At 37.6% G+C, this 26878-nt stretch overlaps 2 protein-coding genes across 2 annotated transcripts in view; one reads left to right on the forward strand and one right to left on the reverse strand.

Annotated features, from left to right (window-relative positions):
* Ubqn (ubiquilin) overlaps positions 1–3278 on the reverse strand; it is a 76893-nt gene extending 73615 nt beyond the window's left edge. Inside the window, exon 1 of the mRNA XM_070092128.1 lies at positions 3094–3278. Within this exon, the coding sequence (XP_069948229.1) occupies positions 3094–3195 (102 nt within the window). The 5' untranslated portion in view covers positions 3196–3278. The remainder of the gene's footprint in view (positions 1–3093) is intronic.
* An 877-nt stretch (positions 3279–4155) lies between these two features.
* LOC128693023 (thioredoxin, mitochondrial) lies at positions 4156–16768 on the forward strand. The gene is made up of 3 exons (XM_053782487.2): positions 4156–4466; positions 5988–6111; positions 16051–16768. The coding sequence occupies exons 1-3, from the start codon at positions 4264–4266 to the stop codon at positions 16165–16167; spliced, it is 444 nt and encodes a 147-aa protein (XP_053638462.1). The 5' UTR covers positions 4156–4263; the 3' UTR covers positions 16168–16768.
* Positions 16769–26878: the final 10110 nt, after the last annotated feature.

Here is a 26878-nt window from a genome sequence, read left to right on the forward strand (position 1 = left end):
TTAGTTGATGTAATCAGTCTATCAATCTTGAAAAGTATACAGCATATATGCGAAGAAGTAGCTTACATACTGTAGGCAGGAGAGGTGCAGCAGTCGTAAATGCTATCACATTTGTCCAATGTGGAAGCAAGTCATGCCCAAGGTTTAGGCAAGTGAAGAATTGGATTTCCATCATTTTTTATGGGGAAAATTAATTCGGATAACGAAAAAATCGGTTAAAGACAAGCTCTCTGGAACAGATTAATTTCGTTACCCTAGGGTCCACTGTAGTAACCTCAGTTTTAATAACCCAGGATAACCCAAGATTGCCAAGCAGCATGGTTAAGGTTGTTTAGGAACAACTACGCAATTCTAGATGATCATAATTGCTTTACATTGTATTACAAGTGTATACAGGCCCTCCATCACAAATCCGGCATCATTGGGACCTGTAGTGTGCCAGATTACTGAGTTTGCCGGATTACAGAGTAGTTAGGTTAGAATACACTTAATAAAATTAACCAACTTGACTTACACAGTTCATTGAACATCGACAAAAATCGAACATTTCCGCTACTTTGAGCTCAATTTCAAGGTACTTTTTGCCATGAAAGCAATCAAAATCATATCTATTTCTGTAATATATCTTTCATTCTATCAAATGAGACCGAAAAAATGAGAATATAACCATAACCGTACAAAAATATACCGTTAGGTAAGACACATATGCAACAGTTAGGTATCTTTATTTCGAAACGTTTCGCCTACACAGTAGGCTTCTTCAGTCGAGTACTCGACTGAAGAAGCCTACTGTGTAGGCGAAATGTTTCGAAATAAAGATACCTAACTGTTGCATATGTGTCTTACCTAACAACCTGTCGGTATTTTATACCATTTTAATGTTCAAAAATATACCGCTAAGCGGCCGCTAATGGCTGAGAAGTGAACTCCGCTATTTATGATCTGATTTCTTTCATTTTTGGTGTACGTGAAGAAGTATCTTTCCATCATACATTGCCCAAGTTTGAATAAGATAACTCAACAAACAACTGAGAAAATATAATAATAATAATAATAATATCTTTATTTACTACACGTACATGTACAAGGTATACAGGCCTAGCTGACATTAGTGACATACTACTGTATAGAAAGCCGTTTGTTATGCAGAGTATTTCAAGAAAATTAGGTCAGTGTCCCAGGATAACACCCACACTAGTCGTCTAACACCCAGGTACCCATTTACTGATGGGTAAACATAGACAACAGGTGTAAAGAAACATGCCTAATGTTTCTACCCTGGCTGGGAATCGAATATTTACCAAAAATCATATATGGCTAACCCAAGCCAGGTACTAAAAATAAGCCACGTTGACTTTTTTTTGGGTTATCCTAGGTTCTCTACACATACGCTGCTATGTGTGATAATCTATATTGAGAAAATAACTTTTGCTTCAGGTTTATGGTGCAGTACGAGTGTATATCACAATTAGCCCTGTGCTACACTCCGTTTTCTCTAATATAAGCCCCCAAGACAGGGATAGGAGAATGGTATTTGTATACCATATCCTCTTCATACCTCCATTGAACTGCTCGGTGTTATGCCAAATATTATTCATTCTGGAGTATTTAACATGTTTTATGTTATTTATATTGTTTCTTATGTCATATTAGATCAATTGTGATATGCAAATAAGCTGTAGTGTTGATATTAGTGTAACAATAAAGCATATTCTCCTGTTTCATGAGACTGAGCTCATGACAACCGACAGTGGCTTCAAAGCCACCTTATCTTTAATGTATATAATGTACTATGTAGGTGCTTTACATAATAAGAAGCATTTCTTTTATTCATTGGAACTATGGCTAGGGCTAAAAGTAAGCAGATTAAAACAATAAATGGAGAAAAAGAAATTGGAATGACTTATGCAGCAAGTAGCACCACCAAACAGTACCAGCAGGTTGGTGTGGCGACCCTGGAAATTTGAAATTGTTAGCCAAAATTTGTTCCGAATAACTGAAGGAACCGAATAACTGATTGCCGGATTTGTGATGGCAGACCTGTATTACTTTTGATGACCTAGTCAAATTACAGTAATTGACTATTTCCATTTTTCTGATTTAGGATTAGTTTGCTTGAAATGCACTGCATACTAGTGCCCTTTTTTGTGACTACCAACATTTTATTACATTTAATCTACATTACTTGTACTGCATAAATTAAAAAATTACAGTGTACTGGAGTCCTAAGGACCGCAATGGAAATACAAGGACCGCAATGGAAATACAAGGACCGCAATGGAAATACAAGGACCGCAATGGAAATACAAGGACCGCAATGGAAATACAAGGACCGCAATGGAAATACAAGGACCGCAATGGAAATACAAGGACCGCAATGGAAATACAAGGACCGCAATGGAAATACAAGGACTGCAATGGAAATATAAGGACTGCAATGGAAATACAAGGATCACAATGGAAATAAGTCACTGAATTTTTCAGGTTATCCTAGGTAATTTACACTTTCGTTACTATGTATGATAGTTGTACGTATGAGGACCTGTACCTAAATAAACTTAAACACTACTTGATTTGCTAGTCTAAGCTAGGCAAGATTAAGTCAGACTAAGCAATGTACTCGCTTTAATACCATGATAAAAAAAATAACACTGCAGGTTGCTGATGCCACAGCTTGCCACCTGTGACTTTTTTTTTCCCACGCAATTACAAAGGAAAATAAGAAATTGAAGACATGACACTGAACATGTCAAATGGTGCAGATTTTCTGATAAACATAAATCCTGGCAGTCTGTATAAATAATGCGTAAAAACAGAAAGAAACTGTCGGTTTATGTATATGAAAAGTGGCATAAGAAAAAAAAGTCTGAAGAAGCTGGCCTACTCTACCCAGCCACCACTATAAACCTATCAAATTAAACCCAAGTCATTCCATAAAAATTTGTTTTATTGCAAGAGTTTAACGCCTGGTGGTCTGCACGTTAGAGGTACATTACGTAAAAAAAAAAAAAGCAGTGGCGAATCTTCTAGATTTAGAGGAATACTAGGATGAAACATGCTTGTGAGGGGGTGAGTAAGGTTGGTGTTACTCACCTCCTTGACGGTCGCATCTCCTGCCACCTCCACACTCTGCTTGTCCTTGGCTGTCTTCACCGTCAGGCTCATCTTCTGCCCACCTTCACTACCTTCAGCCATGGCTACACAAGGTTATATTCCACGATAACACTCTAACACTTGTGATCAATCTCAATGACGAAACATGATGAGTCACATCAGACACTCAACACAGTCCACACATGAACAAAAAATAACAACCCAATGATGAGTATATGTAATACGTAAGCTCTAGCGAGAAATAAATACTGATGTGTTGAAATCTTATGTGGATTTTCATAAATTTTGTGATATTATAGTGTTTGATGTGACTTCATAATATGGTGGTACATGTGTGGCGGGAAACAATGACGTCGTCTGCATATATTTAAAAATTCAATCATCACATGAATTCCATATTTATCATTGAAGTTATGCATTAGCTATAAAGTAACTGTTTTCCCACTTGTTATTAGTTTATTAATTATGAATCAGTTATAATTCGGAGGAAATATTAAATTTTGGGTGAATTAATGGGATATATTTTGTGTTTTAAGGATAAGTTTTCAAGATAGGACAATTAAATACATTAGACTCAGGTGTTATAACAATTTTTATTACGTGATGATTACAAATAAAGAATCACAAACATCATTTACTTCCTTGCCTTAAAGATACTACTACTGAGAATTAAAGTTTAGTTAAAATCGATGCTTCTAGAGGTAGAGAGTGTTAAAGAATATTTTTCTCGAGAAATAATATCCCATTTTGCATACCAAGTGACTAAATATTAAAGTGGAAAGGAATAAAGGGATAAAATATTAATTAATAATGCTTTCATGCAAATCAGCTGTGTCGTGCCTCGTTCTCATCCCTCAGGAGCACCAGCAGACGAAGCCTTTTACATTCAAGAACGATGAGAATAACCACAAAACACCTTGCAACCTTTCATAAAAATACTTAAAACTCATATATAAATTATAATATCTAATATAATTAATTTATCTGATAAATAATCACACACAAAGCGTTAAAACACACTAAATAAATATAGGTGGGAAAGTAGCGCAGTGTGGCGTATGAGAAGCAGCAGCGAGCCTGTCAAGGCAGAGTCAAGGTTGATCAGTGAAGGTTTTTCCAACAGCAATATTCTCTAGCTTATCTTTAGCCATGTTTAGCTGCAGTATAAGGCGCTTGGCCTCATATAGCAGCAAGAGAGTGCTGGAGAGCAGCAGTACAACATGTAGTACATGTGCTCGAGGGGTGAGCACCTCGCCAGCAGTACGAGCACTCTTTAATGTCCAAGACGAAGAAGATTTTACTGACAGAGTTCTCAAGTCTTCCACCCCAGTGGTGGTCGACTTCCACGCTCAGTAAGATAACATCTTATCTACACACTCATGCCACATTTTTGTCTTTGCTAGACACTTAATAGCTTATCTTAACTGAGGCCAAAGTTCACTCCCTCCCTAATACTCGCTTAATTTGTAAATATAATCATCTTAATATTCACTGAATTTGCATATATAATCATCCTGATACTCAATTTCCCCCTCAAGGGAGGTTCCTTGACGCTGGTGAGGGGCTCTTGATCTAGGAAATTGGATCTGTGCTCCAATTCCCTGAATTAAGCCTAAATACCTTCCATTCCCCTCTCCACAGGCGCTGTACAATCCTACGGGCTTAGCGCTTCCCCATGGTTATAATAATAATACTCAAATTGTAAATATAATCATCCTAATACTGTACTCTCATAATTTGTAAATACGTATAATCATAAATTCATTAGTTATTCCCATAATTATTTAAACTTTATAAGTATGCTTAATTCAGTGACAAATTTTATGAAAAAAAGAAAGGTGGTGTATCTGATTTTCTTAGGCAGTTGGTGGTGCATTTACTGTACTAATATCATTGGATCAGTAATTATGGTACCTGTTTATAATTACCTATCTGTAGGTAAAGGGGCAGAGCTGTGCTCATGGTGTCCCGTCTTCAGTACTTTGTTCACAATATAATTTTTAAAAATTTCCAATGGTTGAAGCACTTACAAGGATCCCAATGGAAATGTCACTTTGTCTTACTTTTTTAGGGGGTTATCCTGAATAATTTACACTGTGTATGATAATTGTATTATGTGTACTTGTATGCAAATAAACTTACAACATCCTCTTGTAATTCACTCTGTTGACCTACCACTTTGTGAAGAAAAAATACCAGTATCCCTTTCATATCAACAAGTATCATTAATATAATGGTATACCATACTGACAATTTGATGAATAAGATGCATGTGCAACACTCGGATACATTTATTGCCAAAACGTTTTGCCTGCACAGCAGATGATTTCTAAAAAAAAACCTTTCTTAAACAATTATTTGTTTTACGTACCTCCATTAGTGAATCCCTCCTCCTGTGATGGCTTCTCCATTACCACACCTTACCTCTGGCTCCAGTATGTCACTATTCTCTTGCCTCTGCTGTACATTTATCTATCCTGACTAAGGGATTGAACACCTCAAACTTGCCTCTCCACTTCTTCCACTATCGTTAGTTTAAATGTCACCTCTGCATTCTGCTGAAGAAGCCAGGTGTTCAAGCAAAATATTTTAGAAATAAAAATATCCAACTATATATTTACTAGTTTACTTAAAGAAATCGTATAATTAATAGAAGTGATTCAATGACTGTGTGTGTGTGCAAGTAGTATATGATATGTGATAGTTTGCTATATTAATTTTTTTATAAATATATACAATATTGTACTGATAAAGTATGTACAGTATTTCTGTAGATATTTATTTTAAAAGAAAAATGTTTATTAATTTTCTGTACATTGTCTCTGTGTTTCTGTATTGGCAAGAACTGTTTTATTTGGTAATCTCTCTTACAGATGGTGTGGACCCTGTAAACTACTTGGCCCACGTCTAGAGACTATCATTGGAGGCAAGGGGGATAAAGTTCACCTTGCTAAAGTTGATATTGACGATGTTTCAGATCTTGCACTTGATTACGGGGTGAGTATAATTTAATGGTACAATTTGGAATGAGTGTTTTATTGCTCATTAATAGTGCACTCAGCTAACATACTGTGGACTAACATACTGTGTGTCCACAGTTTGATCCCTGCCATGGGTGGAAATGTTATGCATGTTTCTTTAAACCTGTTTCCCTGTTCACTTAGCAGTAAGTAGATACCTGGGTGTTAGTCAACTGTTGTGGGTTGCATCCCAGGGGGGTGGTAGTATACCTTAGAAGGGGCTGGACTTAGAAATGAGCTGAGGTAGGATAGCAGCTCTTAGTCTGTTAAATAGATCTGTGTAAAAAGAAAAATTCTTTTTCTACCACATTGGCAGTGTGACCCCAAAGAAGAAAACACATTCACCATAACTTGTTCAATAGTGTTCATATATCACAATTCAAATGAGCCTCTGTGCAACATCATCCCAACTTATCGTTCAGATTGCAGGTACTGCACTTCCCACCTCCAGGACTGTAGTCTGGCTAACCAGATTCCCCAAATCCTTTCAGAAATGTTACCTATTGCTCACCTTCCAACAGCATATCAAATTCTTGTTTTTCTTATTCTGATCTGACATTCTATACACGTCTAAATGCAAAATCATTGTTACACATTAGTTCCTTTTAACCCTTTCACTGTTGCAAGCCCCTTTCTGAAACTGTCATTCTATGTCGCAAAATTTTTAGAAAATTTTTGGTGAATTTGAATGAAGCTCTCGAGTCCCTCTTAGATGGCGATGGCGCCAAGAGACATTGGGGTGTTTTCGGCCGGGATGCCGCCGGAGGATGCCTTAAGTCCCAAAAAATGTTTTCTTATCAAATGATAGAGAATCTTTTCCCGATGGTATTGACACCAAAAGTACAAAATTTGGTCGAAAACTCATGGAATTACGCTCCCGTGAAGTTAGCAGTCCACCGACATGTACGCATCGGCGATTTCGCCGACTTTGAGCCCTGTTTTTGGCCAATTCCATTGTTCCAGTTGACCAAACTCATAGCTATTTCTTTAGAACTCCATTTTTTCTATCAGTTGAGTACAAGAAACTGCCCATTTACCGATTTGAACTACCCAATAAAGTGGTCAGAAATTGGCAATTTGGCCAATTTCATGCAAATTAAAGAAGATGCCAATTTCAAAATAGGGTCCAGAATAAACAATGTAGACATTCTTGGCACTAAAATAACATATCCTCTGTTCATTAGTCACGTTTTTAGGCCCCTCTTATATATTACTATTGCTTTCTATTTTGATTTTTTATTCATACAAAAATTACAAAATTTACTGTTATGCAGACTAATGCATTATTGTAAAAATGGTATAAATAATATCAGTGCACTGGTGAAAGAACATTGGACTCCCCAGTTGACGTGTATTGGACGTGTGGTGTGATCTGCTTACTCCTGAACATTGGTAAAAATTGAACTCAATTTCAAGGTCGTTTTCATCATGAAAGTAATCAAAATCATCCCTATTTCTGTAATATGTTTTCCATTTTATCACTTGAGACCATGGAAACGAGAATACAACAATAAATACTATATGAAAATACACCTCAAAGTCGGCGTTTTAATCCAAAAAAACGGTCAGTTTTTTTTTCTCATTGTGCAATGTGTGCTGCAGGATTTTTTTTGTGGTGCACACTGACCACACAAACCCATTCTCTCACATGTGGGCCTACCAGCTTTCTCCTGCTTGATTTGAAGCCGCTAGAATTTACCCGTATAAATACGTCCGAAACAGTGGCGCGTAAGACGTGTATATATATATGACCAAAACAGTCAAAGGGTTAAAAGCTTTGGCTAATTTCATAATCATATTACTTTTTAAACACATTGGCCATTTCTCACCAAGGCAGGGTGGCCCGAAAAAGAAAAACTCATCATCATTCACTCCATCACTGTCTTGCCAGAGGCATGCTTAAACTACAGTTATAAAACTGCAACATTAACACCGCCACTCCTTCAGAGTGCTGCATTGTACTTCCCATTTCCAGGAATCAAAACTTGATGCATCAGCAGTATGTTGTTAATCCACTCTCTCTGGTAATGAGTTACCCTCTTGTCAAACTGTCTTGGGATGTCTCCCTATCCTTCTTTCCATCCTCTTTGTATGTGCAAACCACTTCAACAGTTCTTACATACTTCATATCTATTGCCTCCATCTTCATCCTTGCTACAACTTTTAAAGCCCATGCCTCAGACTTTCATAAGTATTGATACTACTATACTTTGATACATCCCCCTTTTTGCATCTATAAAATAACTTTTTTCTTCAGTCGCTGACCTCAGCACATCAGCTACCTCTTTCCCTTAGTTTGTTCTATGGTTCCTGTGTTTTGTAGACCCACTTCCACTCTAAATTGTAGACCCACTTCCACTCTCAAATTCAGTATCCAATTTTTCATTGCCTAAGCTATTTGTTGCTCTTGCTACCTTGCCTTTTTTTTATGTTCACTTTTATGTTCACACCCCTCCTAAATTTCTTTACCAACCTTTGCCACTACTCTGCAGATTTTCACCCCCCCACACACACAAAAAAATCATTGGCAAAAAGCAACTGTGACAACTCTTGCTTTGCATCAGATTTAAAACTATATTCCTACCTGCTTTTCACCTCGAGCTTAATCTCATCTGTCTTAGCTACTTTACTTCTTTCAATTTACCTATTGTCTTACCTTCCCGCAATCACCTCTAGCTCTTCTTATTCCTACCAGATAATGTTGCTCCCCAGCACATGTTTACTGCCTCACTTTCATCATGAACATATAATAACTTCAAAACATTTTCTCCATCTTCCTTGTACCCTCTTTCTCCCCATCTGACTTATTCCTTCTTTCATTTTCCAACTTTAATTCTCAGCAAAATTTGCTGATAAAGACTTGCCCTGTCTTTCAATAGCTCTCCTTTTACACTCCCTCACCACTCGTTTTACCTCTTGTTCTCTACATCTACTGTGTGTCCCATATATCACTTTTATATCATAAAAGCCTCTGATATGACTTTTTTCTCCCTTACTACCCTCTTTACATCAACCCACAGTTATTTCTCTTACCACCACACCCACCCTCCTATAACTGTAAATACAAATTTCTGTGCACCCTAACACTGGATATCCCACATTCATTTTTGTTTCTTCCTTATACACTGAATCACTTCTCATTATACTTCATATGCTTTTTCTGTAGTTTTCATTCTGTGATCTGAAAAATCAGTCATTCCTCTAAAATATGTGCATATCCAAAAGTTTACTCTAGCCTTTCATCCACCAACATACAGTCTAGAAAACTACTGTCATGGCACACTATATTATATCTTGTAAACTTATTCATCTTGAGTTTTACAGTACCTATAATAATCTCTATACATAATTTATTTAGAGGCCCCCTGTATCATTTTGAGCTTAAAATTAATTAAAGATAGGATACATACAAGTGAGTTAATCTTTCATAGGGTCTGGCTCTTGTGGCCTGTTTTTGAGGTGTATAACCTCATTTTCTTTTTAAATAGTTATACATTAGTTCCTTTTAAGGGTTCTAGATAATTTCATAATCAGATTTCAGATTTTTGTATTGGAACAGAATTTTATACATCAGCACTGCTGATGTATAAAATAGTTACGAAGTGAAAAGTTGAAAACAGACACTATCCATGTTTTTTTTATTATTATTAACACACTGGCCGATTCCCACCAAGGCAGGGTGGCCCAAAAAAGAAAAACTTTCACCATCATTCACTCCATCACTGTCTTGCCAGAAGGGTGCTTTACACTACAGTTTTTAAACTGCAACATTAACACCCCTCCTTCAGAGTGCAGGCACTGTACTTCCCATATCCAGGACTCAAGTCCAGCCTGCCGGTTTCCCTGAATCACTTCATAAATGTTACTTTGCTCACACTCCAACAGCACGTCAAGTATTAAAAACCATTTGTCTCCATTCACTCCTATCAAACACGCTTATGCATGCCCGCTAGAAGTCCAAGCCCCTCGCACACAAAACCTTTACCCCTTCCCTCCAACCTTTCCTAGGCCGACCCCTACCCCGCCTTCTTTCCACTACAGACTGATACACTCTTGAAGTCATTCTGTTTCGCTCCATTCTCTATACATGTCCGAACCACCTCAACAACCCTTCCTCAGCCCTCTGGACAACAGTTTTGGCAATCCTGCACCTCCTAACTTCCAAACTACGAATTCTCTTCATTATATTCACACCGCACATTGCCCTCAGACATGACATCTCCACTGCCTCCAGCCTTCTCCTCGCTGCAACATTCATCACCCATGCTTCACACCCATATAAGAGCGTTGGTAAAACTGTACTCTCATACATTCCCCTCTTTGCCTCCAAGGACAAAGCTCTTTGTCTCCACAGACTCCTAAGTGCACCGCTCACCCTTTTCCCCTCATCAATTCTATGATTCACCTCATCTTTCATAGACCCATCCACTGACACGTCCACTCCCAAATATCTGAATACATTCACCTCCTCCATACTCTCTCCCTCCAATCTGATATCCAATCTTTCATCACCTAATCTTTTTGTTATCCTCATAACCTTACTCTTTCCTGTATTCACTTTTAATTTTCTTCTTTTGCATACCCTACCAAATTCATTCACCAACCTCTGCAACTTCTCTTCAGAATCTCCCAAGAGCACAGTGTCATCAGCAAAGAGCAACTGTGACAACTCCCACTTTATGTGTGATTCTTTATCTTTTAACTCCACGCCTCTTGCCAAGACCCTCGCATTTACTTCAATTACAACCCCATCTAGAAATATATTAAACAACCACGGTGACATCACACATCCTTGTTTAAGGCCTACTTTTACTGGGAAATAATCTCCCTCTTTCTTACATACTCTAACTTGAGCCTCACTATCCTCGTAAAAACTTTTCACTGCTTTCAGTAACCTACCTCCTACACCATACACCTGCAACATCTGCCACATTGACTCCCTATCCACCCTGTCATACGCCTTTTCCAAATCCATAAGTGCCACAAAAACCTCTTTAGCCTTATCTAAATACTGTTCACTTATATGTTTCACTGTAAACACCTGGTCTACACACCCCCTACCTTTCCTAAAGCCTCCTTGTTCATCTGCTATCCTATTCTCCGTCTTACTCTTAATTCTTTCAATAATAACTCTACCATACACTTTACCAGGTATACTCAACAGATTTATCCCCCTATAATTTTTGCACTCTCTTTTGTCCCCTTTGCCTTTATACAAAGGAACTATGCATGCTCTCTGCCAATCCCTAGGTACCTTACCCTCTTCCATACATTTATTAAATAATAGCACCAACCACTCCAAAACTATATCTCCACCTGCTTTTAACATTTCTATCTTTATCCCATCAATCCCAGCTGCCTTATCCCCTTTCATTTTACCTACTACCTCACGAACTTCCTCCAAACTCACAAATGGCTCTTCCTCACTTCTACAAGATGTTATTCCTTCTTGCCCTATACACGAAATCACAGCTTCCCTATCTTCATCAACATTTAACAATTACTCAAAATATTCCCTCCATCTTCCCAATACCTCTAACTCTCCATTTAATAACTCTCCTCTCCTATTTTTAACTGACAAATCCATTTGTTCTCTAGGCTTCCTTAACTTGTTAATCTCACTCCAAAACTTTTTCTTATTTTCAACAAAATTTGTTGATAACATCTCACCCACTCTCTTATTTGCTCTCTTTTTACATTGATTCACCACTCTCTTAACCTCTCTCTTTTTCTCCATATAATCTTCCCTCCTTGCATCACTTCTACTTTGTAAAAACTTATCATATGCTAACTTTTTCTCCTTTACTACTATCTTTTCATCATCATTCCACCAATCGCTCCTCTTCCCTCCCGCACCCACTTTCCTGTAACCACAAACTTCTGCTGAACACTCTAACACTACATTTTTAAACCTACCCCATACCTTTTCGACTCCATTGCCTATGCTCTCATTAGCCCATCTATCCTCCAATAGCTGTTTATATCTTACCCTAACTGCCTCCTCTTTTAGTTTATAAACCTTCACCTATCTCTTCCCTGATGCTTCTATTCTCCTTATATCCCATCTACCTTTTACTCTCATTGTAGCTACAACATATCACTATCCATGTCTCCATGTCATATTCTATCACACATAATTGGTTACTTATCTGAAGTGATGAAATCTGTCAGCCAGCCTAGGAGGCTTCAGTAAAGCCCTGAGAATTTCATCAAGCATGCCACTAAGGTTTCAGTAGCTACAGGAGCTTTATAAGAATTTTGTTTAAGCAGAGCTGGAGTTGCAATCATACTGTACTTGGAAAGTACCATCTTATGATCTATCCTACACATAGTGAAATTTATAAAGATATCATCATCACAGAGTGAGACAACAAGTCTATGAAAACATTACAAAATACGTACTTAATTAAATTTCTTTGCCCATAAATATACGTATAGTGTATATACGAGGAGTAAATTCATTGTTGCAAGAACGCTGTAGGAACGAGCTTGACCATCACAGAAGTAAGGCTAATCTGTATTATACTGTATTGCATTAATTTATTAAAGTCAGGCTAGGTCACTAACCCAGTTTGGTGGAAAATACAACATGATGTAGACAACATTTGTGAGTTTAAAAATGTATAATGCCATGTCTCAGTCACTCTATCATTTTGGAAATTTCTGACACAGGATGAAATCAGCTCTTCAAATCTTATTGTATGGACTGTGCTCCAAAACTTTCATAAAGTTACAGTGGTACCCCGAGTTTAGAACTTTCTTCGTTCCAGAAGGCTGTTCGAGTGCCGTTACCGAACGAATTTGTTCCCACAAGGAATAATGTAGATTAGATTAGTCTGTTTCAGACCCCCAAAAATACACTTACAAAAGCACTTACAATAATACACTTACATAATTGGTCGAGTTGGGAGCAGTTCGAAACTTGAGGTACTACTGTACTTAGTGAATTTGTCTAACCCAAGGGTATTTACATTTTAATTTACACTGGTACCTTGAATTTCGAACAGCTCCCAACTCGAACAATTATGTAAGTGTATTTTTGTAAGTGCTTTTGTAAGTGTATTTTTGGGGGTCTGAAACGGACTAATCTAATTTACATTATTCCTTATGGGAACAAATTCGTTCAGTAATGGCACTTGAACAGCCTTCTGGAATGAATTTTGGCTAATATTCGAGGTACCACTGTATAAGTATGTAATTGTCAACTTTATTGAATTAGTCTGGGTCATTCAAAATCATTAGAAGTTGTTGGTTGTTGTTCTAAGGAACCAGACAGAAAATATAAGAGTTATGATAGCACAGTACACTACTATACCTTATTATTATTTTCACAATAAAAGCGCTAGACTCTATCAGTCAAGGTATTTCATAGTTAATTGACTGGACAAATTACATATTTTTGTATCAGTTTAAGGCACTAATCCTTATCAGTTATTCAGCACAAGAACTAATGGAGTCTTTATCTACTAAGTGTGAGACACGTACTAACTACTATAGTTTTACTTTACCAGAAACTTGTAAGGTAGTAATGTTTGTCACCTACATGAGGGGTGAAATTTTTCCATAAAATTAAAACACTTTATGTAGTATCTAGTTGCTGTTTAGAATCATCCACAGCAAATAAGGAATCTTAAGATTTATTGTAGGTTACTGTTAGATTAAAACCTATGAATAACTAGAAAATACATTATACGTATTTAAGTACAGCCTCTCGTTGCTTAGCGACGTGCTTGTTTACCGACCACTCGGACTTATGACCAGCTCTCCAACCATTATGCAAACCTAAATAATGTATATTAGAGCTGAGTTCCTCTATTCTGTTCGTTACAGTATACTGTACAGTACACTACTGTATAAACATTTAACCTGTAAACGGTCCAAACGTATATATACGTTTTTTTCAACATTTGAATGTATGTAAAAAAAGATCATCTTTTTGTTTTTTTACATTTGAAAATGTGTAAAAAAACTTTGATCTACTTTTTTTTTTTTTTGTTATATTTGAAAATATGTAAAAAAAAACATAGATCTACTTTTGTAGCACTACACATATGAACGTAGATCTGCTTGGACCCTTTACGGGTTAAAAATATACCAGAAATGTTATCAGTGGCGCAAAGATGACATTAAAAAACTAAAGATGGTTGACACAAACCCACTACCAGTACATTATGCTCCTTGCTTAACCCTTAAACTGTCCAAATGTAGATCTAAGTTCATGTGTGTAGCGCTCCGAACGTAGATCTACGTTTTTTTTGTTACATACGTATATTTATAGATGGGGTTGTAAAGGAAGTAAGTGCTAGGGTGTTCGGGAGAGGGGTGGGATTAAATTTTGATGAATCAAATTCAAAATGGGAATTGACACAGTTACTTTTTGCTGATGATAATGTGCTTATGGGAGATTCTAAAGAAAAATTGCAAAGGTTAGTGGATGAGTTTGGGAATGTGTGTAAAGGTAGAAAGTTGAAAGTGAACATAGAAAAGAGTAAGGTGATGAGGGTGTCAAATGATTTAGATAAAGAAAAATTGGATATCAAATTGGGGAGGAGGAGTATGGAAGAAGTGAATGTTTTCAGATACTTGGGAGTTGACGTGTCGGTGGATGGATTTATGAAGGATGAGGTTAATCATAGAATTGATGAGGGAAAAAAGGTGAGTGGTGCGTTGAGGTATATGTGGAGTCAAAAAACGTTATCTATGGAGGCAAAGAAGGGAATGTATGAAAGTATAGTAGTACCAACACTCTTATATGGGTGTGAAGTTTGGGTGGTAAATGCAACAGCGAGGAGACGGTTGGAGGCAGTGGAGATGTCCTGTTTAAGGGCAATGTGTGGTGTAAATATTATGCAGAAAATTCGGAGTGTGGAAATTAGGAAAAGGTGTGGAGTTAAAGTATTAGTCAGAGGGCAGAAGAGGGGTTGTTGAGGTGGTTTGGTCATTTAGAGAGAATGGATCAAAGTAGAATGACATGGAAAGCATATAAATCTATAGGGGAAGGAAGGCGGGGTAGGGGTCGTCCTCGAAAGGGTTGGAGAGAGGGGGTAAAGGAGGTTTTGTGGGCAAGGGGCTTGGACTTCCAGCAAGCGTGTGTGTGTGTGTTAGATAGGAGTGAATGGAGACGAATGGTACTTGGGACCTGACGATCTGTTGGAGTGTGAGCAGGGTAATATTTAGTAAAGGGATTCAGGGAAACCGGTTATTTTCATATAGTCGGACTTGAGTCCTGGAAATGGGAAGTACAATGCCTGCACTTTAAAGGAGGGGTTTGGGATATTGGCAGTTTGGAGGGATATGTTGTGTATCTTTATATGTGTATGCTTCTAAACTGTTGTATTCTGAGCACCTCTGCAAAAACAGTGATAATGTGCGAGTGTGGTGAAAGTGTTGAATGATGATGAAAGTATTTTCTTTTTGGGGATTTTCTTTCTTTTTTGGGTCACCCTGCCTCGGTGGGAGACGGCCGACTTGTTGAAAAAAAAAAAAAAAAAAGCATGTAAAATACAGTGGACCCTTGAATTTCATCATCTCCTTTCTGTATGTAAAACTATAGTTATTCTCTATAAAATGTATTTTTTGTTAATATTTCCCTTAAGAAATAATGTGAATCCAATTAATCCATTCCAGACACACAAAAATATTAACAAAAAATACATTTTATAGAGAATAACTATATAGTTTTACATACAGAAAAGGGATGATGAAATTCGAGGGTCCAGTAAAAAGTTCGGAGCGCTATGCACGTGAACGTAGATTTATTTTTGGACCTACTCTTAGAAACCGAACCCTGTTGTTAGTGAGGAGAGGCTGTATCTATATTTTCTTAAAATGTTTTATTTTTTAAATTGTAGAAATGTGTGCATTTAAATATTTTTATTATTTTGTATTCCTAATACGACTTATCTTCACTACTTAGGTTTCGGCTGTACCTTCTGTCCTTGCAGTAAAGGATGGCAAAGTTGTGGATAAGTTTGTTGGTCTACAAGAGGAGTCCAGGATCGAAGCCTTTGTCAACCGTCTAATTGGAGAATAAAAAGGCTTAATTAAGAATATGGCTCTGGAAATCTGGAAGACTTTATTCAACAAGTTTATTTTATTATCAGTCATAGCTAAGCATAATGAGGTGTTTTCCTCAATTTAAATCATTCTTTCTAAATGTATATTTTTATTTTAAGATATGAAGATATATCTTGGATATAATATTTCTCCTCCTATGCACATACATTTGTGATGTAGACAAAGTAAACCTGCAGGGAAAATATGGGCATGTTATGAAATGTATGACCACAATTATTCTCGTTAAATTTTCTGCAGCACTTAACATAGTAATGCACATTACATTGCTTTGTTGAAGTTGTTTGATGCCATGCAGTATTTCTGTTATGCATATAAAGCAGTCAGTATTTCAATTTTCTTTATATATATGTATACATATACAGTACAGATATGTGGAATACCGTACATAATATAGTGAGCTCTTCTCACTTTTAATTATTTAGGCATGTATGTGCTGCAGTCCAAGACATTGTACTTAGCGTATTTTTTACTCTGCATCTTTTTGACATTGTCTATAAATGAGATGTATTTATTGTAGTCTTTAATTGTAAAATAAAAGCTTTTCCTAGTAAGTAAAATCTGATTTTTCTTTTAATTCAATTGGCTTATGTGAGCAAACATTCACATTTGACAGTTTCAATGCAAATTTACATGGAGATAAATTTCATATAGAAAAAATCTACAAAACATTTTGTGCCCTGAATAATGTCATAGTGGCTTGTCTGCCTGGTTGGCCTGTGTTTTCCTGTGGTAAACAAGCTCCTTTAGCAGCCAGATTTGAGTGTATGTGATGTGGTTGGTGTGGTAAATTAGGCTAGATTTGTTACCTAACATTTCCTGTTTTGTGAGGAAGTTTGTATTGTACCTTTGTTTCAAATGCACAATATAAAAGAGCATAATTGTCAAGGACTGCAGTTGTGTGAAGGTATTACTCTATTGACAAATAGCTCTTTTATAACTGACTGATGCTTTTGAGAAAACCGGTACTGTTGCTAAAGTTTTTGTATCCCATATGGCAGCGAGTAATATCCTTGTTCACTATAAGACAGTGTTCAGTGTGTGTGTATTATTTTACTGGTGCTAAGTCATTTTACTCTTATTAATTCACTAAAGGACAGGGAGAAGTTTCCCATTGTTTTGATTAAGAACTAAGACCAGACAACATGACTCCTAACACATAGAGTATTCAGGAAAATTAAGGAATTTGAGAACATGAATGAAGATCATTTTAGCACTAATAAATAAGACTGCAGATGCTAAAACAGGGACAGCTGCCTCACATCAGGATGTACTCAGTGATAACTAATAAAAACTAATTTATTTCGATCACTGTGATCCAATACAAGTTACAGGCAGGCCCTCCTTATACAGCAGGTTAGGTTCCAGGCTACTGCTGTAAAGCAAAAATTGCTGTAAAGTGAAACTTTTTTTTTTTTACTTTCAAATGCATATAAAAGCCTGATAACATGTTTACACTATCATGTATTAAGTGAGCAATAGAGCTAGGCCTAAAAAATGCATATACAATACACATTAGTTACCTTAAAATATTTTCATCCTTAGCTTATAGTGAGTGGTGAATATATTTATTTTAGGAAATCTGAATAAATGAAGAAATGCCGTAAAGTGAAACACCGTAAACCGGTATTGCACAATCCCAAACCCCTGTACATCAATACACACAAAAAGATTAGGGCAGTGTGTGTCTACCTGGAGGGTGTTTTGGGGTTCAACCCTCTTGAGGTCTAGTCCATGACCAGGAACAGCCTAAGTTTATAAAGAAGTTTAGCCTTGAAGATCTGAAGGTAATCAGATTTGGTATTCACAAGTTATCACATGGACACTAAAATCCCAATTTTTTCAATAAAAATGATAGCTTTGGACATATACAATCCCATATTAATTCAGACATTCCACTAAGAAACACCAGCTCTGAAAACAAATTAAAGAGGAATTCTTTTGTTATCTCAGAGGGACCAATATCCTAAAATACATCAGCACATTAAGTTTGAAGCCAGTCACAATTTGAATTATCAAGCTGACAGCACTGAAAGGTGAAGACAATTAGACGAGGTACTCGGAAATTATTAAAGGCAAAACGGTATTTCAGTTTTGTCAGTTTCTTCTATAAAAATAGTCAATTTTGGACCCATACAGGTCATAAACCAAGATTAACAAGCCAGTAAGATTTAATGCTTTCACTGTCACAACCCTGAAATTAAAAGTGCTGACAGTGTTGCATTTAAAAATATATTAATTTTATCTTCTGAAATGGTAGAGAATCTTTTCCTGAAGCTTATGAAAACAAAAATGTTAGTTGATGAAAAATACAGAATTATGCAGGAGCAACATTAGCAGTCTGGGCATGATTTACACATAAGCAATTTTGAATCTTATTATAAGCAAAATCTAATGACGCTCAATTCGACCCAATTCCTTGCTATTTCACTAGTATGCTTTCCATTCTATTGACTGAACATCCATTCAACTATGTACCACAGAAATCAGTAACTTGGTCAATTATACACAAAATTAAAAAAATCCTTTTAAAAAGAGTCCAAAATAAACACTGTCGGTATTTCAACCACTAAAGCAACCTCTCCTTTGTTCATTAATCATGAGCCCCCCATGCCTCTTCTAAAAAACAACTGCCCTTCATTCTGAATCCATCATCACACAAAAATTGGAAGTTCTATTCTATTTCTTGGATAATAAAATATAAAAATTAGACACGTGTGCAACATCTGGGTATCTTATTGTAGATCTTTCGCCATCCAGTGACTATAATACAAATTCAAGGATATAATTGGAAGACAAAAGAACTGTATACAAAAGATGAGGTAATCAGTCCCTCAGCCTTGGAGTTGGTGTGAAGAGCACCGTAGTCGTGAAGATTCTGGAGCACAGGCAAGAAGGCTGGCACTTAACATAAGAACATAAGAAAGGAGGAACACTGCAGCAGGCCTGTTGGCCCATACTAGGCAGGTCCTTTACAATTCATCCCACTAACAAAACATTTCCCCAACCCAATTTTCAATGCTACCCAAGAAATAAGCTCTGATGTGCAAGTCCCACTCAAATCCAACCCCTCCCACTCATAAGAACAGGTGAAAAGGGACGGGTAGCAGACAAGGGCATTGTCAATGGTAGGCAGGATTTTCCAGTGGAAGTTGGTCATACCTGAGGCATGGGTTAGTGGTGGTGGTAGTAGTAGCAGCTGTGAAGAAGGTTATGTAACCTTCACGGCTACTACTACCACCACTAACCCATGCTTCGGGTATGACCTACTTCCACTGGGGAATCATGCCTACCAGTGACTATGCCCTCATCTACTACCAAGGGCATAGTCACTGGTATGCATGAAATATAAGTATGCATGAAATATTTATTAAATGAACACTGTAGATTAAACAATGATAGCCCAATGAAATCAAACACTGATTTATTTCTGATCAGAAGAGACATTTTCTAGTTATTTCACAGAAATCAATTTGATTAATAAAATTGGCATATTTCAACTTGTGCAACCTAAAACCAATAGAAAGCTTCCATTGAGGAGACTGGTTTTGATTATAATAACAATTCCATTGAGTAAAACACAGAACCGAAAGTACTCTCCAGTTATTGCACAGAATCCAATAAAATGTGCACCTACACAGCCTAAAGACAAACATAACTTGTGTAAAGATTAGTTTCCATCTAAAAATATTCTTGAGTATTTTGATTTTCAGAATTTTATATTCTACAGTTGTTTTTTGCTGTTTATTAAAATACTGTATCTTCATTGTTTTCCCTACATGTTTTGTTATATAAATTTTGTCAGGAAAAGGTGTTTGAAATGAGATAGTTTAAAGCTGGGATAAAAATATTTTAAGACCCTTTGTATAATCATTGATAATAGAGAAATTCAGGCATATTTTAAAGGGAGATTCAGAAGTTATAAACAGTGGGGTACTCACAGTATGAAGTGCATTCATGAGAAATTACACCTACTTACTCCACCAACTGAGCCTTCCCCATTCCTTCTATTTCTACCATGTCTTCTCAACACCACATATCTTCCTCCATCTCTCCTTTGCTGTGCAGCATTTGATTACCTCCCATGGTTTAGCATTCTGATTCATATATAATGTTCTCTCAAAATTCTCACATTATGTTCATTTATGTCCCAGGAAAGTTGGAAACTGAATTTCACTAAATTCTTTCTCCATACTGTAATTTATTTTCTTTTCCAGATTTCTTCACTTTTTAACAGTGAGATGACAAACTAATCATCTTTGATGGGTCTTTTGAGGAAGGTATTTAAACATAATTGGGAGTTGACTTGTCCGTGGGTGGGTTTATGAAGGATGAGGTAAACCATAGAATTGAAGGAAAAGAGGTGTGGTGTGTTGAGGCATCTGTGGAGACAAAGAATGTTATCCATGGAGGCAAAGAAGGGAATGTACGAGAGCGAGAGTATAGTGGTACCAACACTCTTATGTGGGTGTGAAGTATGGGTTGTAAATACTGCAGCAAGGAGGTGGCTGGAGGCAGGGGAGATGTTGTGTCTAAGGGCAATGTGTGGTGTAAATATGCAGAGAATTCGTAGTGTGGAAATTTGGAGGAGATGTGGAGTTACTAAAAGTATTAGTGAGAGGCTAAGAGGGGATGTTGAGGTGGTTTGGTCATTTAGAGAGAATGGAACAAAGTAGAATGACTTGGAGAGCATATAAATCTACTGGGGAAGGAAGGCGGGGTAGGAGTCGTATCCAAAAAGGTAAAGAAGTTTTTGTGGGCGAGGGGCTTGGACTTACAGCAAGCGTGCATGAGCGTGTTAGACAGGAGAGAATGGAAATGAATGGTTTTTGAGACCTGATGAGCTGTTGGAGTGTGAGCAGGGTAATATTTTGTGAAGGGATTCAGGGAAACTGCTTAGCTGGACTTGAGTCCTGGAGGTGGGAAGTACAAGGCCTGCACTTTAAAGGAGGGGCTTAGGATACTCACAGTTTGGAGGGATGTCTAAACTGTCCTATCTGAGTGCCTCTGCAAAAACAGTGATTATGTAAAAGTGATGGTGAAAGTGTTGAATGATGATGAAAGTTTTTTTTTCTTTTTGGGTTACCCTGCCTCTGTGGGAAGTGGCCGACGTGTTTTTTTTTTTTTAAAGTAAACATACAGAGTGAATTATACATTTTACCGTAGCCAACATAAGTTTCAAAAAGACATTGGGAGGTAAAGACTGGTGATCTGAAGGCTAAGATCAGAAAAAAAAACCACATTTCTTGATTTTACAAAATGAACATATCACATGCCTCATGATGAAGGAATAAGAGCTACCCTCTCCTTCCTTGAATCAAACCTTATTACCAACCATTCCTCAGGTATATCTCATGGATTTAGCACTTACTTGCAAATGAAACAACAACAATAATAATAGTACTGTACTATAATAATAATCATTCACCAAACTGCTATATAAAGTTAATAAGGTAAAAATATAAAAAGTAAGTAATATGTTTTGCTATACTGACCATTCACCAGTCTTTATATGATGTCATTACATAAGCACATATTTTGTGGACATGTTTGGGATATTGGCAGTTTGGAGGGATATGTTGTGCATCTTTATACGTACAGTGGACCCCCGGTTAACGATATTTTTTCACTCCAGAAGTATGTTCAGGTGCCAGTACTGACCGAATTTGTTCCCATAAGGAATATTGTGAAGTAGATTAGTCCATTTCAGACCCCCAAACATACACGTACAAACGCACTTACATAAATACACTTACATAATTGGTTGCATTCGGAGGTGATCGTTATGCGGGGGTCCACTGTATATGCTTCTAAACTGTTGTGTTCTGGGCACCTCTGCAAAAACAGTGATTATGTGTGAGTGAGGTGAAAGTGTTGAATGATGATGAAAGTATTTTCTTTTTGGGGATTTTCTTTCTTTTGGGGTCACCCTGCCTCGGTGGGAGATGGCCGACTTGTTTAAAAAAAAAAAAAGTTCTTCCTCCAAGGCTGGGAAGGGGGGGGATCATGATGCCTGTAAAGGGATTTTGATGCATGTAATTGGAGTCATTCTTCCCTTTTTCATATCAAATGTAATTACTACTACACCCCTCCCTTTTTGTGGTCACTGTATGACATTAAAGGGTTTATCACTTTATATGAGGCTAGTTACAGTAGGGCCCCACTTTATGGCGTTTCGCCTCACTGCATTCTACTAATACGGACATTTCAAATTATGACCAAAACTCACTATATGGCTCCCCCTACCTGACTTTGTGATACGGTCACCACGCAAAACCTGGTTTGTTTACATTCTCCATGAGCACTGTGTATCTCCATAATGTCTGGAAACATTCCAAAATTTCGAAGTGTTTTAAAGTTATTTCATGTTTTATACATACTCTGATAATTATACTTGTGTGTACCTGTACCTAAATAAACTGACACACTGTGCTGGCATGCAGGTACACATTAAAATTACTAAGAGTGTCTTATTAGTCTTGAGGATGCCATATTTACAATGATATGGAACTGTGATCACACATCTTCATCCCCTTTCCCCTCTTATCATTTTTCCTGTGTATGGCATAGGCTATCCTGAGAGATGGCAATTCCCAAGTGAAGTCCAGCTATGCTGGAATAAAAGTTTTGAACCTTTAAAGTTCCCATAGCTGATGAACTTTTACTAGACTTCTTGACGACATTCTCATCGCCCTCCTGAAGTCTCCCAGTTGGGGCTGATTGATTTTAACACCTTGTATGTGACCCAGCCTATTTGACGGAATATAATATTTCACAAACAAACTCTCATTTCATTGCCCACCAGCCCATTTCTGGTTTCAGGCACACATTATGAACCTATGACTAGCATCTCTCTCTACCTCCAATCATCCCACTCCACCCTTGCTCCCCCTCTCTTCTTACTGCTTATTTATGGGTTCAGGCACTTTATAAATCTACGACTAGCATCTCCCACCACCCATAAACCTTCCATCCTCTGACCCATCAGCCCATTTCAGGGCCCAGTTTTCTTAGGAGAGCTGACCTATTACTCACTTCCTTGGCTCAAACCCAATTATCTTCCATTCCCTAAGCACTGTGTAACCCCTATGGGTTTAGCTCTTTTCCTAAATAGTATAGTATAATGGTAATCTGGACCTTGCCACACATTATGAACCTACAACTAGTATCTCCTTTCTTCCAGCCATCCCATTCCTCCATTCCCACAACCACCACCCATCAGCCAGTTTCTGGGTCCAGGTACATATAAAGCAACGATTAGAGTCTTCCTCCTACCTGCACCATCCTTCTTCGTCATCTTACCTGTTGAATTTATTTTAGAGCATTATTTTTATTTGGTGGGGGGGGAGTCCCCCCTTATGCCACCACTAGTGTCCCACCCCTCCCAGTGCAAATACAGAACATTAATCAAAGACTATAGAAGAGAAGGTAATCAGTATGTCAACCTTATAGAACTATATACAGAAGACAATAAAAAATGAGGTAATCAGGTAAACAGGTGTTTATAGGCCAAGGGACAGGTCGAGGTGTTTATAGGAGTGTGATTCAGATCCATCAATCTTGATGGATCTGAATCACAGGCAGGAAGATTGATGCTTACATACTAGTGCCAGATGAGGTGCAGTAGGGAGGACCCACCAGTGGAAGAAGGTCATGCTCAAGAGTTAGACCAGAGGTTAGCAAACAGGTTGTGGAGATATCCTGTATCAAGATTCCATGATGTTGCTTTGTCTAACAATTATCAGTATTTCAATGATATATATAGTGGAGAGCCATGAGATGGCAGTGATATGTCACCTGCAACAATGTGTTCAGCCAAGTGGAAACTTCGAAGTTTAAAGTAATGTAGGTCAACAGGCCTACTGTAGTACTTCCTCATACAGTTTGTGTAATAGTAAGGTTATATCCGTTAAGAATAAGTTGCTCAGGGTTTGAAAAATTAGGAATGAACCTGATTTTTGTGGTGGCAATTAGGGCAAATTCTAAGCAAAGTTGGTTCAGTCTGTCTGCTTCCTTGATAAGTAGTTTGGCACTGGGGAAGTTCTTCAGGTAAGTCTGTATTGCCGTGAATAGTACAGGCATTTTTCGTGTCATCTCTCCGGCAAGCACTTTTGTGTTAACCGATTGTCATGTTCGGGTCCCTAGAAATTTCTCCTATGTAGAACCTCTCACAATTTACATGGTATATCGTGTAGATGCCGGCATTGGTGTTTCTGGATACTGTTTTCTTATTAACTAAGTTATTTATTATGTAGCCCTGATGTTGACATGTAGAACTTAGTATAAGCTGGGACTGGACCCTTTGTCTGGGATTGTGTAGTACAGTAGTTTACCTGGAGAGCGTTCCGGGGGTCAATGCCCCCGCGGCCCGGTCTGTGACCAGGCCTCATGGTGGATCAAAGCCTGATCAACCAGGCTGTTATTGCTGGCTGCACGCAATCCAACGTACGAGCCACAGCCCGGCTGGTCAGGTACCGACTTCAGGTGCTTGTCCAGTGCCTGCTTGAAGACAGCCAGGGGCCTATTGGTAATCCCCCTTATGTATGCTGGGAGGCAGTTGAACAGTCTTGGGCCCCTGACACTTATTGTGTTGTCTCTTAACGTGCTAGTGACACCCCTGCTTTTCATTGGGGGGATGTTGCATCGTCTGCTGAGTCTTTTGCTTTCGTGGTGAGTGATTTTTGTGTGCAAGTTTGGTACTAATCCCTCTAGGATTTTCTAGGTGTAATATAATCATGTATCTCTCTCACCTGCATTCCAGGGAATACAGGTTCAGGAACTTCAATCGTTACCAGTAATTGAAATGTTTTATCTCAGTTATGCATGCCATGAAGGTTCTCTGTACATTTTCTAGGTCAGCTATTTTACCTGCCTTGAAAGGTGCTGTTAGTGTGCAGCAATATTCCAGCCTAGATAGAACAAGCGACCTGAAGAGTGTCATCATGGGCTTGGCATCCCTAGTTTTGAAGGTTCTCATTATCCATCCTGTCATTTTTCTAGCAGATGCGATTGATACAATGTTATGGTCCTTGAAGGTGAGATCCTCCGACATGATCACTCCCAGGTCTTTGATGTTGTTTTTTTGCTCTATTTTGTAGCTGGAATTTTTGTACTCGGATGAAGTTTTAATTTCCTTATGTTTACCATATCGGAGTAATTGAAATTTCTCATCGTTGAACTTCATATTGTTTTCTGCAGCCCATTGAAAGATTTGGTTAATATCCGCCTGGAGCCTTGAAGTGTCTGCAATGGAAAACACTGTCATGCAGATTCGGGTGTCATCTGCAAAGGAAGACACGGTTCTGTGGCTGACGTCCTTGTCTATGTCAGATATGAGGATGAGGAACAAGATGGGAGCGAGTACTGTGCCTTACGGAACAGAGCTTTTCACCGTAGCCGCCTCAGACTTTACTCTGTTGACTACTACTCTTTGTGTTCTGTTTGTGAGGAAATTATAGATCCATCTACCAACTTTTCCTGTTATTCCTTTAGCACGCATTTTGTGCACTATTACGCCATGGTCACAATTGTCGAAGGCTTTTGCAAAGTCTGTATATATTACATCTGCATTCTTTTTGTCTTCTAGTGCATCTAGGACTTTGTCGTAGTGATCCAGTAGTTGGGACAGACAGGAGCGACTTGCTCTAAACCCATGTTGCCCTGGGTTGTGTAACTGATGGGTACCTAGATGGGTGGCGATCTTGCTTCTTTTCCTGCAGTCACTGACGAAGTGCTTTGAGTAACAAAGTTTTAAGAAGATTTTATTAATGCAGTCGCATTCTTCCTAAGAATGTGAGTGAACATATTCTGCGTGTCTTTAGAAAGAAAGCAATAATAGTCCTTCGTGTTCTATTGTAAGCTAGGTAGGTTAATAAATACTTTTTGTTAACAGGTTTACAGAATACCTTAGAATTAATTTTATCTTCGTTCTTGAAGATCATGGCGCCCAGGAATAGCATGTCTGTCTTATTCTTCTTCATTGTTCTACAAGTTGGGGTTGAAGATTCTTGGAGGAATGACCAGGATATTTTCAACGTATCTCCCTGGGGACGCATGCTTTCAACGTCTCCTCACGGTGCTCCATGTACAGGTTGGCCATGACAGCACTCAGTGTTGAGCTCATGACTGTGCCAAGTGACTGCTTGTACATAGGGCACTCAAAAAAGATGTAATTAAAATTTACACATAGCTCAATATCTTCGTGGAAGTTTTTGCCAGGAATTGGGAGGTAGAGCTTTATTAAGTGATGATTTGATAAGGCTCCACACAAAGTCAATCTCTCAAGGGCGGTTCCTTGATGTTGGTAAGGAGCTCTTGATTCAAGGACTGATTTTTCTTCTTTGGATCGAACCTGATTGCCTCTGGTTCCCATGTCATGTATGACCCCTACAGATTTAGCATTTTCTCTACATAATAATAATAATAATAATAATAATAATAATAATAATAATAATAATAATAATAATAATAATAATAATAATAATAATAATAATAATAATAACAACAACAATAATAATAATATAATAATAATAATAATAATAATAATAATAATAATAATAATAATAATAATAATAATAATAATAATAATAATGCGAATCGTTGTCCTAATAATCGCATGTCCTGCGTGCCATGATTTTCATTCAAGTCTTTCCGAGAGGTTGAGGTCCTAT

This window comes from Cherax quadricarinatus, chromosome 38 (genome assembly GCF_038502225.1).
Source record: "Cherax quadricarinatus isolate ZL_2023a chromosome 38, ASM3850222v1, whole genome shotgun sequence".
NCBI classification, from domain to species: Eukaryota; Metazoa; Arthropoda; class Malacostraca; order Decapoda; family Parastacidae; genus Cherax; species Cherax quadricarinatus.

Bases quoted from the DNA above. Each gene is read 5' to 3' on its own strand.
- LOC128693023 (XM_053782487.2), top strand. From the start codon at position 4,264: ATGTTTAGCTGCAGTATAAGGCGCTTGGCCTCATATAGCAGCAAGAGA. The intron at 4,467-5,987 runs GTAAGATAACAT...TCTCTCTTACAG, and splicing joins GTGGTCGACTTCCACGCTCA to ATGGTGTGGACCCTGTAAAC. The intron at 6,112-16,050 runs GTGAGTATAATT...TTCACTACTTAG, and splicing joins ATCTTGCACTTGATTACGGG to GTTTCGGCTGTACCTTCTGT.